This window comes from Trachypithecus francoisi, unplaced genomic scaffold (genome assembly GCF_009764315.1).
Source record: "Trachypithecus francoisi isolate TF-2019V2 unplaced genomic scaffold, Tfra_2.0 Lachesis_group0, whole genome shotgun sequence".
In the NCBI taxonomy this organism is placed as follows: Eukaryota; Metazoa; Chordata; class Mammalia; order Primates; family Cercopithecidae; genus Trachypithecus; species Trachypithecus francoisi.
Genome location: NW_022681453.1, coordinates 194,651,754 through 194,664,817, shown reverse-complemented (window position 1 = coordinate 194,664,817; position 13,064 = coordinate 194,651,754). Strand labels below are relative to the sequence as shown.

At 36.0% G+C, this 13,064-nt stretch overlaps 2 protein-coding genes across 27 annotated transcripts in view; both read right to left on the bottom strand.

Moving 5' to 3' along the window:
* DLG1 (discs large MAGUK scaffold protein 1) overlaps positions 1-13,064 on the bottom strand; it is a 278,145-nt gene that overhangs the window by 157,296 nt on the left and 107,785 nt on the right. For all 26 annotated transcript variants that reach the window (XM_033213126.1, XM_033213130.1, XM_033213141.1 and 23 more), the window contains exon 5: positions 7,770-7,934. In XM_033213126.1, the coding sequence (XP_033069017.1) occupies positions 7,770-7,934 (165 nt within the window). The remainder of the gene's footprint in view (positions 1-7,769; positions 7,935-13,064) is intronic.
* On the bottom strand, positions 10,186-12,293 carry LOC117084444 (nucleolar and spindle-associated protein 1-like). The gene is given in 3 exon segments (XM_033213153.1): positions 10,186-11,629; positions 11,632-12,060; positions 12,063-12,293. Coding segments are annotated over 3 exon segments (1,224 nt in total). The 5' UTR covers positions 12,274-12,293; the 3' UTR covers positions 10,186-11,045.

Here is a 13,064-nt window from a genome sequence, read left to right as displayed (position 1 = left end):
ATTTATGACTATGAGGAATATTTACTTTGTAATATTAAATGAAAGTAAAAACAGTTAAAAATTTATAGTGGATAGGCTCTCAGTTATTTGTGTGTGTTTCTAAAGTCACAAACCCAGCAGTCTTTAGTTACAGAAACAAAGGCAAGTACTAAATAATCTTTTATGTTGGTTTTTGAGACGGAGTCTCACTATGTTGCCCAGGCTGGTCTTGAACTCCTTGGCTCAAGCCATTCTCCTGCCTCAGCTACCCACGTAGCTGGGGTTACCACCATGCCCAGTTGACTAAATAATCTTAGTGAAAAATGTAAAAAGGTAAAGGACAAGGGGACAAGCAATACTGAAACTCTAAAGGACAAAAAAAAAAAAAAAAAAGAAAAAATACAAAGTAACTACCAAGCTAATGTAATGTAAATGCAATATAACAGGCATTTTTATTACTCTTTTCTAATGTGGGCTATTAAATTTCAAAACATAGAACTGTATCGAGGTAACACAAGACTAAGAAGACTGACAATAACATATAGATTTGTTATTTATCTAGAAAAACCCTGAATGTCGCACACACAAAATCCCTTCTGTATGAGCACCATCTAGTGGTCAATGTATGCAAACTATATGCTCACCTTAGTATACCAGGTCCATCTAAAATAGATAAAATTCAATAATATTTTAACATGTTCCAGAGATGTAAAAATAAAGTTGATTTCAAAAACTGCTCATTATATACTAGAAATAGGAAAACTTCTATTCCTCTAGCATTTGGTTCAAAAGGCCTGCATTTGCTTGTGTCCATTTTTCTGCCACTCCCATTTCTTACATTTTTTTTTTTGCTAGGGATTTCATTTCACAGTATTCTCAATACTACTGCATGAAATAAAACACTAGGAAATATATTTTTTAGCACACTTATCTGCTCATTTCCTGTTTTTTTGGTTTGATTTCAAGTCCCTCTTAGCAATGTTTACTTTATATATGATAGTTTGAACATAATTTTGCTTGCCATTGAAGACAAAAACCAAATATATATTCTTTGTTTCTTCAATGATCACTGCAACCTCTCATACACTCAATAATGCTCCTACTGTCCTCCTTGTTGCTTCATGTACATTTCAAACTTTTTGGGAAAAGGCGAGGTGATTATTTGTTCGATTTAGTGTTCTAACGATTTTTCCTAATTCTCAGTTCATTTTTAGTTTTAGAATCTTGACACTTTCTTATATAACCCCAAAATCTACCCACTGTGTCCTTCTCTTCTACATTAAGATTTTTAAAAAACTATTACATCCCCAATTTCTTTCTTGTTATTCTTTCCAACACTGGCAAGAAAGTATCCCTTTCAGAGTCTTAAATTATAAAATCATAATTATCTTTATGCCAAGTCCTGAATAAAGTAACCCAATCACTATCTTACTTTATTCATTATTCCAGTAATGAGAGACACCATCACCACGCCACCACCACAATAATCCTTTAACAGATTAATCACGGCATATTTCATGGTGGCAAACCCTTCATAATAACATTCATCATACAGATCTTTCAGATCTTGCCCTCATTTCCTAACATGCAACCTACGTATCAGCAATAATATCATAAACCTTCCTGCATTTCTACAGTTTCTTGTGATTATCACCCTTCCACTGCATTTATTTACCCCAGTAACTGCCTCCTCTGACCTGGCATCTTACATATCCTTCAACACTTTGTTCAAATGTCAACTTGCTTTTTTCAGAAAACTCCAAGAATTTAATTTCTCCCTCTTTCATGTTACATCATATCTTTCCATTAAAAAATGTTAATCACTGATGTCTAACAAAGTTACTAGCATAGATGTTTACTAACTGTTTGCTAAATGCATGTACTTGCTTGATACAACTAATATCCTAGCAGTTGATTTTTAAGGCATCTATTAAATTTTATTTTTAACATTAGCTTTTATTAGAATTGTGAAGACTAAAGCTGTGCCTAATTTACAATCTATTCAGCAAACCACTGTTATTCTAAGATACTTTTTCAAATTATAAAAATAATAATTTATATCCTGCCTTCTACATGCAGCATAACAGCTGTTCACTTCACTCTAAACCACAATACTATGTAAGAGGAAAAGCTCTCTATATTAGCTTTTATTTTAAAAAACAGACTACTAGTCTAATCCTTGACGCTGTATTTTAAATAAACTGCTGAGCTTCTTACAACATTTATTCTGGTTTTTTAAAAGTTAAGATGAAAAAACATTAAAGCTTGCCTTCTTATGTCAAAATAAGGGTTGTTCTCCTTCAATTTTGGTTTTCTAACAAAAAGTTAAAGGAACCCTACCTACTCTGCTATGCCTATCTACTCCAAATCTATTACACACCTCAAATAATTATTTCACGTGGCACCTGCCACAGTAACCTATGAATGAAAGAGGGGAAGCAGGCAGAAATTCCCCAAACAGCCTTAATCATTCTTAAATTACAATTCTATCAGAATACAATCTGTCAGAAAGTTTCAAGAACTTGAGAAACGTTCATATTCTTTTGACCCAGTAATTTGACTTCTGGTAATCCATCCAAAGGAAAGAAACTAAATACTTTTCATGTCCAAAGATTACTCATTGTAGCTTTCCTTACAAAATCTAATGAAAATGAAGGTAACAGATATCAGAAAGGTGATATGGTCATCAAACTATGGTGCAAATATATCAGGTAACAGTATGTATCAAGTACTTGATACATCATGATATTACACAGGAAATACACAAGAAAATGGTGTTTAACAAGTTTACAATAGGAAAAAACATAAACATATTAAAGCGTGATTTAGAAAGAAATGATAGAGAATATACACAATTTTTTTCTACTGGGATTGAAAATCCTTATCTATTCAGTTTGCAAATATAATCAGACAGCCAGCAAACCAAAGTGAGGGAAAGGGGACTAGTGGTTTCACTTCAGAACCCAGAGGATTATTTATAATTGTTTCAGAGATTGATTCTGTTAATACCCAACAACATAAAACAAAACGAACAAGGCAGAGCAGGAGAATGGCCTACAAAGACGGCCAGGTTTTCAGCTGCTTCTCAAGGAACCAGCTGAATTATGACCATGGTACCCTGAGACTCATGAGAGCCTGCTGGTACTTTCTTGATCTTAACAAAATGTGTCATGTCAACAAAGGTTTACATATGACTACACGAAGACTGCCACTCAGGTAAGGCAATGAGAAAATGCCAGCAACTGGAAGATTTCTACCAAGTTCAGAAATGGTAAATGTGGAAAAGATAAGTCTTACAACTGATGATAAAGGACATTTTAATTTTAATAACATACTCCTTTATGTAAGCCTCTATAAAATATTTCTTTAAGAAGCTGTAAGGGACATAATCCTTTATCATTGTAATAATAAACAAAAAGCAAGTACATGTAAAGAAAAAGAGCAATTTAAAGCAGATACCAAAAAATTGACTTTACATCACTTATGGTCAGGAGATTAAGGAACGAATGAATCAGATTAAGAACGCAGTGAAAATCTTAAAGTATTAATGTGTTCTTTCTCAATACTATAAATTTAAGTCTCTCACTCTAGAAGGATTCGACAAATGATGTCAGAAATTTACTTGTAAATATTAATAGCTCAACACAGATAGCACAGTAGTGCAGGAAAATACCTCAAGCTTTGCATTCACAGGGGACTAGTTCCAGGCCTGCCCGAGTATACCCAAACCCTCGCATACTGAAGTCCTGAAGTCAGCTATGCACTTATACGAAGTCAGTCCTCTGTATACTCAGGTTTTGCATCCCACAAATATTCTTATGTTTGATTGCGTTTGTTTGAAATCTGCATTTGTTTGATCCACATATAAGTGGAGCAGTGCAGTTCCAACTCATGTTGTTCAAGGGTCAACTACAGTAGCAGTAATAGTGGCGGGACAATGCTTCGCAACTGCGCCCGTACATTAGAAACACCTGGAGAACTTGTAAACCTCCCAAAGGCCAATCTGTATTCCAATTCACGTAGAAGATTGGTCACCCAGCATTTAATTAGAAGAATCACATATGGAGATGGCTGCTAAAAGGGTTTTGTCGGCTGGGCGCGGTGGCTTACGCCTGTAATCCCAGCACTTTGGGAGGCTGAGGCAGATAGATCACGAGGTCAGGAGATCGAGACCATCCTGGCTAACACAGTGAAACCCCGTCCCTACTAAAAATAACAAAAAATTAGCCGGGTGTGGTGGCGGGCGCCTGTGGTCCCAGCTACTTGGGAGGCTGAGGCAGAAGAATGGCGTGGACCCGGAAGGCAGAGCTTGCAGTGAGCCGAGATCGTGCCACTGTACTCCAGCCTGGGCAACAGAGCAAGACTCCGTCTCAAAACAAACAAACAAAACAACAACAAAAAAAGGGGGGTTTTGTCATATTAATCTTTGATTTACACCAAAAGTCTTTCCAATTATCATAATGAAGTAGGTTTTCACTGATGAAAGTAGTGGCTTATTAAAGAGCAAAATGGGATTTTGCTGGTGAAATGCATAGTATCCCAGTTATGAGAACTGGTTGAATTAATTTAGAGACAGAATTCACCCTTGCTTAGGAAAGGGAAGACTCTGGAGAGGCCTAAACCCTTAGGGATAACACCTTAGGTTTAATCCGTAAGACGTCTGGAGACTCTGGGTAAATAAAATCTTGTGTCTGGAATATTGTTTTATCTGCTTAGAATGAGCATTTTTAAGGCAACAACGGAAAGCTGGGGTTTCATCAGATTTAAAGAACAGGCTACACAAAATATGCATGCTGGCTCACTGTTTGTTTAAATGTCTGCTTGTGTCATAATCTGCAAACATACCAAAATAACTAGTAAAAGACCTACCAAAAGACCAGAGTTGGCCATGTGCAAATTGGCTTTGGTTGGTTTGTAACAATGAGGATGACCAGAAATTCAAAACATCAGAAATTAAAAAAGTATACATATCCCGGGAGTGTTTCTGGACAAAAACAATAAACAAATGAGATTAATTCAATCAAGATAAAACCAGGCCTGGGCTGACAGGAACAGCGCACACAACAAGAGGGGAGCTCAGGCTTTAGTGTGCGAAGGTTCTTACGCTGTCTGGAATAGGAGGGAAAGGCATTTATTTACTTCAGACTTTTAAAAGTTAAACATACAATAAAATTTCTACAATAACCACTAACAGAAGAGAAACCATTTTTAACTTCCAAGCTAATAGTAAGGGAAAATGAGATGAGAAAATACATTCCAAAAGAAGATATGAGCCAGGTGAGGAGGTTCACACCTGTAATCTCAGGACTTTGGGAGGTCAAGGGAAGAGGATCACTTGAGGCCAGGAGTTCAAAACCAGCCTGGGCAACAAAGCAAGACCCTGTCTCTACCAAAACAAAAAAATAGTCAAGCATGGTGGCGTGTGCCCGTAGACTCAGCTACTTGGGAGGTTCAGCTGGGAGGATCACTTGAGCCCAGGAGTTTGGGGCTGCAGTAAGCTATGATAGCCAATGCACTCCAGCCTGGGCAACAGATCACGATCCTGTCTCAGAAAAACAAAAACAAAAAAGACAATATGAAAGGAATAGTCCCTAATGTTTAAGAATTAAACAGACTTGTAAGTAACTCATGAGGCTAACAAAAAACAAATCACACTGGACGTTAAAAAAAATACAATAAGAAAACATTATATATTCAAACTTGTGGGATACATTTAAAAATCCTGTTTCAAGAAATATTTATAAATGAATACTACTAGAAAAGGCTGGTAATCAGTGCAATAAGCAACTGACTTGAGAAACTAGAAAAACAAGAAAACAGAATAAACTCAAAGAAACCAAAAAAGAAAAAAATAATAATGATAAAAAGAGAAAGGAAGAAAAGATAAAAGAACTGTTTCTGCCACTAACTGGTAAACAGCCAACTGATTTTTTGGCTGTTTACTCTCCCTAACTCTCTTTTAGTTCCTCAAGGGAAGATCAGATTACTTATACTGAACACAATCTTTAATTGATATTCAGCTATCCTACGTGTAATTTATATTTACATATACACATATGCATGTACATACATAAACTCGTCTATATGTATGTGTATGTGTGTAAAAGAAGCGGGATAAGGGTGGGCACACAGGGCAAGGACTCAAGATAATTTTTTTTTAAGATGGTTCTTTGAAAAGACCATCTTTGAAATTGACACTTTTGGCAAGAATGGTGAAGGAAAACAAAGAGTCTGAAATAAACGATATTATGAACAAAAAAGGGGCCATGCCTACATATGCTATAGATATTAAAAGGTATTAGCAGGATATCATAAATAATAATTTGAAAACACATCTGAAATGTTAAAAAATTACTCAAAAAAAAAGCCTAGCAAAATTAACTGATAGAAAATTTGAATTGTACTATAATCACTAAAAATTTTAACCAGTAGTATGTTATCACTCCTCAAAGAGAATTATAAAATCCAGGTACATTTTACTCGTAAGAAATGATCCTTAAGCTAAATACACACAACCAATAAAGAATTAGTATTCAGAATATATAAGGAAATACAAATCAATAAAAAGAACTACCCAATACAAAAAACGAGCAAAAATCTTAAATGGGCCCATAACAGACAAGGAAACCTAAAGGATCAATAAATATATCATACCTCCCTAATAAAATTCCCATTAAAATCACAATCAGATACCATTTCAAAACCAAAACAATGCCAAAAATAAGAACACTAATTGATGAGAACATGGATCAACTAAAAATGTTAGATGTTGCTGCTGAAAATGGAAATGACACAGCTACTGAGAAACACTCTGGCATTATTCACAAAGATGTATATATAACCTGTGTTTTTAGAAGCACCTTTTATACTAGTAATAACTTGAAAATAAATCCATATCCAGCAAAAGTAAAATAAATTGTAGTATATTCATGAAATAGAAAACTCTGAAGCAGTGAAGTTAATCAACCTGAGGAATGTGATACTGAGTAAAAAGTGCAAGTTAAAGGTAAGATACAGTATGACTCCATTTACATGAAGTCCAAAATATGCAAAACAATTGATTAGCAATCTAAATATATGGTAGAACTTTAATAAGAAGGGTAAATAAACTCAGGATTGTAGTTACTTCTGAGGGGAGAGATGACAGGATCAGGAAAGGTCACATATTTGGAATTTAAAGATTATGTTAACGCTCTTTCTTTTTTGATATGGAGTCTTGCTCTGTTGCCCAGGCTGGAGTGCAGTGGCATAATCCAGGCTCATTGCAACCTCCGCCTCCCAGGCTCAAGCGACTCTCCTGCCTCAGCCTCTCGAGTAGCTGGGACTACAGGCGTGCGTCATCACGCCTGGTTAATTTTTTTGTATTTTTAGTAGAGACAGGATTTCATTATATTGGCCAGGCTTGTCTCAAACTCTCGACCTCAAGTGATCCACCCATCTCAGCCTTCCAAAGCGCTGGAAACACACTTTTTCTATACCAACTAATATTTAAAAGCAAGTGTTTGAAAATATTTCAGTGTGTTGTATTTGAAATTTAATAGTTATTTCCTTCATGGGAATTTTTAGACTTAAAGATAGCATCACTGAATAACATTCATTTATAAAATATATATTTAAAAATGTTTTCCATTTTCCTGAGTACTAACGAGCACCTTGAAATTCTCCATAACTATGAAACTACAATGGGGTGGGGGGTGGGGAGAATCTACATGAAGGAAAACTTCTCTCCGAGCATGAGCTGTGTGTCTAGCAACAGTAACAGTAATTCATAACAACAGATACTATCCTACCTTTATCGGTGAAATATGAGAATGAGAAACAAATCCATGGACATTCTCAATCTCTGATAAGTTCTTCTCCGAGACATGAACCAGTTCGGGACCTACCACTTCATTCGTGATTTGCGGGGAAATGTGCTCCTGAGGGGGTGTATCTTCATCCTGATACCTGTATTTCTGTAAAGAAAATAAATATGAAAAAGCCCTGATAAGCAAAGTGAGTTTAATTCAAATCACGGTTTTCATAACTAGCCAAATACTCAATATTTAGCAATATAAAAAGTATATTTATGGTTTAATACATCAGATCTGAGAAATAGGATTTTATTTTAGAAATAATGCCAATATTTTAATAAGATTATTTAATTTAAACATTAAAAATAACTCAAAGCTAGGTGATAGAGAAGCCTGAATACTGGACTGCTCACTTCTTACCCAATGTTAGCTGAATCATGTATCTCTAAGATACAATTATTTAAATAAAGTCAACATGAAAAGCCCAAGTTATGCCTCTTAGTCTGGTTTTCTTACTCCATTAACTTGCATACAAAAGTTTTTAAAGTCAGCCATTTTAATTTCTACCTGAAAATTAGTTCAGCAGACAATAGCGTTTTTTATTTTAACTATAATCTCTCTCTCTCTCTCACACACACACCTCTATGCAACCTGTTTCTAAAAAATTACTATAATTAAAAAAAAGCTTCCTCACACCAAGCTGAGAAGGCCGATGGCATAAATAAAGCCACACTGAAATAAAATATCCTCTTTCCCATCACCCTCAAATAAACCTACTCATAAAGAAAAGGCACAAAACAAGGCACAATAAAAAAAGAATTTCAACAAGAAACCAAGGTTTATTAAGTTGCTCTTATCAATGATTTAAATAAAAACAGCAAACATAAAGTGATATTTTTTTAAAAAGGCATACAAGTGGGTCAGTACCCAGTAATCCCACTACTGGGAACAAAACCAATCAATCAATCAATAAATGAATAAATAAATAAATCATTCTATCAAAAAGACACATGCGTGTTCACTGCAGTGCTATTCACAATAGTGAAGAAATGACAACAACCAAGATGTCCACCAATGGTGGAATGGATAAAGAAAATGTGGTACATATACACCACAGAATACTATGCAGTCATAAAAAAGAATTAAATCATGTCCTCTGTGGCAACATGGATACAACTGGAGGTCATTATCCTAAGTGAACTAACACAGGAACAGAAAACAAAATACTAGTATGTTCCCACTTGTAAGTGGGAGCTAAATACTGAATACACACGGGCACACAGATGGGAACAATAAACACAGGGGACTGCTTGAGTGGGGAGGTGGAAGGGGGTGTGGGGTGGATGCCTACCTATCGGATACTATGCTCACTACCTTGGTGACAGGATCATTCCTATGCCAAGCCTCAGTGACACACAATTTACCCATGTAACAAACCTGCATATGTACCCCCTGAACTTAAAAGTAGAAAAAAAATGGGTCAGTAAACTTAGAGGGAAAAACGCTCAACTTCTTTAGTGAGAAGAAACAAACAAACAAACAAACAAAAACCAGCATTAGCTGAGAGACAGTATGAAGCAGTATTAAGGAGGAATACCAGTTATCTGTTGTATAGATGGGAGGAAAAATGTACATTTGTAAATGCATACCAAAAAAAAAAAAAAAATCGTAACTATGGGCTTGAATGCTGAAAGTTACTATACAACCTCCAGTATCACTTTTTTTTTTTTTTTTTGAGATGGAGTCTCGTTCTGATGCCCAGGCTGGAATGCACATCCTTCTGTAAAATGGTACAATCACATGGAAAACAGCAATCTGGTTTATATCAACATTACCTTATTCAACATGATACAAGAATAGTGTTTTCACAGGTGTTTTCAAAACCAATAAAAAAAGGTTCTCTAACTTTATCCTGCAAGCAAGGCTGAAGTTAACATAAACACAGAAAACCTAACACAGTTTACATACTCAGTTGAGTGGAAGCACAAGTTAAGTACTCTCAGGAGTAGATATAAGGAAGGAAATTTGGTGCCGTCTTTTGAAACTCTACAGGTACTCAACAACTTAGGATATACTTTAGAAGAGATACACGGATAAGGATATTCACTACAATTTGGAATTTTAAAAAACTGACAATAAACTGCCTTTCAATCAACTAACAAAATGTCTAAAGAAAGGAGACACACCCATCGTAGGAAATTCTACACAGAAGTTAAATTGATCAAAAATCTACATCTTCTAAAAGGACAAAGTAAAAACATAGATAACTGAATGAGGAAAGGATGTTTCAAAGCTATAGATACTTACATACACATGATATGTATTTTCTACATAAAACTATATATGTACATAAATATACTTAAAATTTTATATAAATGCATTGTTTAAACATTTTTTAAAATTTTTTATTTTTCAATGAGAAAAAATTTTATTAATGACAATCTTGAGCAGTATAAAACTCAGAAGCTCCACTGAGGTGAAGGAAACATGGACATGATACTAAGCAAAGCCTCGTCTTTTCCATAAAATGAATAAGAAGTACATTTGGTGGAGTTTGAGACCAGCCTGGGCAACATAGTGAGACCCTGTCTCTAAAAGCATTAAAGCATTAATCCTCACATTTCGATAGGACTACGTAGCTTTCAAGTAAGCAATGTTAGAATGAGTTGTGGAGTTTTATTTATGCAAATACAGTGAGTGACAGATGGCAATTACATGAGGCTATTTGAACAAAGGTGCACAAGCCTAAACAATTTCACCTAGGTAAAATATTGATGTCATAACCAAATCATATGGCCCCATTTCATAAAGGTTACTATATTCTATAGAGACTGAAAAGGTGGCCTTTCTATCCCAGCTTACCCTATTCTTGTTATTGTTTAAGTTATCCTGAAGCTTGTATAACTAGCTGCCATTAGATAAATGCTATAGGCTAGCAGAAGACTGCGGTTCTATTAATATTAGAACCAGCAGGGGAAACTTAACATTAAAAATCTAGGAACAGAATTTTAGGATGTGTCTCATTAGAAACCTGAATTGTATAGGGACTTAAGTAAAAACTATCCCAAAGAATGTGAGCTTTAAGGTGATAATGTCTTTTCAGAGATTGTAGCACATGAAGAACCCACGGATACGACATACATGGACACTACATAGAATATGAACAGTTAGCAGAAAAAGATCTTGTGACTAAAGTGAGGAAGACATAAAAAAAAATTTACAAAAGGAAAAAAGTTCAGAATACAGGAATATTTACAAGATGTTAAAAAATTATTAATCTTCAGCCAAAATGAGGCCCCTTCGCATTCCCAAAACCTTTGCTTTCTTCTCCTTTCGTTCTTGCTCGCGCTTCTTCCGTTGCTCTTCCTTTGTCTGGAGAAGGGGTTGTTTGCAAGTTTTCTTGTAGAAGTTGATTCTGTTGATATGTTGATTTAGACAATTATTTTCTTTAGATTGCCCCCATGGTTTTAGCTTTCCTTTGTGTGGTTCATAGTTGAGGGGACGAGACAAACTTGCTTTAAGATCAAACACTGGTTTCTTATCGGAGACTGGAGTCTGTGTTGCCTCAGTTGTCAACCTGAATGGGGTAATAACTTTTGGGGTGCCCCCAGACACGGTCACATGTGCAGACTTTCTGGCTGGAGTCTTGGTTAGTGAATGCTTATGCTCATTATCTTTAGTAGCAGCTGAAAACCTGACACCTGTTTTAGCTGCAGAGATAGCAGAGCGCTTGAGTGACCCCTTCAGACCCAAGGTACTCCGACTTGCAGGGCCACAAGACCGGCCTTGCGAGTGTCGTTGGCCGATGGGAGTAGAAGCCACAGAGAGTCTTCCTCTTGGAGGTACTGGAGTCCTGACCCTCCCTTATTGATGGGATGCTGCTTCAGATCATTCATGGAATTGTGTTCTTCAAAATGTTTCTTTTTTCTCTCAGTATATTGATCGATGGACTCCATTTCCTTAAAATGAGCTTCATGAAGCTTCTTAAAGTTTGGAGTAGGAGTAGTGATTGCAGTTCTTTTATTTTTTCCAGGTTTGGATGACTCATCTGTGTAGACAGATTTCTTTCTTTTTGAAGGTACCTTTGAATCTTTGTTACGTTTACCTGAGGAAATAGCATTCTCAGCTCCTTGGTGCTCATCTGGTGGAGAAGGAACATTTGCAGTAGCTCTGAGATCCTGGTTTTCCTGCTTTTCATGATTCTGCGAGTCAGGGTCCACACGGACAGTCCTGCGCCTTCTCCTTGTTTTGGTGACATGGCCAGTTGGCTCTCTCTCAGCTTGTTCCGGTTGCTCATCTGTATCTCAGTTTCATCACAAGAGGATGCAGAAGTTTGACTTTCATCCTGATTCTCATTTTCTTTTCTTGCCTCATGTTTAACGTGGCCTTTCAAGGCTTTTAACAACTTGTTTGCCCGCAGGTTGGCCCGGAGACCCAGACTCTTGGCTAAGTTCTGCAGGTCACTGTATTTGAGGGAGTCCAGCTCCTCTTGGATGATCATCGCGATTCAAAATCCCGGCGATACTCAGAAGATGGATCACCAAACCTCATAAGCGAGGTTCAAATCCCTGGCGCCCTGTTTAAACATTTTAAAGCAACAGTGTACGTATGTATCATTATATATGTATATGTGTATATCCACGTCTATGAATGTACGTATGTAATTTGGAGGGACGTGAAAGGAATTAAAATTAAAAAAAGCTTCATTCTGAAAAGGAAATAATTTTAAAATTATGTCTTTTAAGTAGCTTTTAATCTATAACTTCCCTCTTGATCCTTTTTTATTTCCTATAATTACGGAAAAACTCAAGGCATTTGACCTAAAGAGGTTCCAGTAAAATGACTGCAAAATCATGGGGTTCTTCAATGTAGTCCTTTTGCTTCCTTATTTCCTGCAAATTAGCAGCTGGACACAACGAATTGATTAGTCTCACGTTCAGTCCTTTTGGTGAGACTACAGGTGGTGGTGTGTTATTTTACCAGAAAGCATATGCTTGTCTCTCTTTTTGTAAAGTTAGCAGCTCTTGATATTCAATGCCTAAACTAATTCATTCACTGGGATTTGCAAAAATTTTGACAAACTAATTCGCTATTTATTTTTCACCAATGCAATGGAATACATGTATAAAGAGACACTTCACCTACGATGTGGTTATCCGTTGGTATGATTCACACAGGTGAAACAGGAAAAATACCCTTATTTACTAGTTTCCAAGACATATTTGAAAAACTGGCTCCCTGCCATCTCCTAAGGTGATCAATTAGTTTCTATATAGCATTCAATGCAATCTC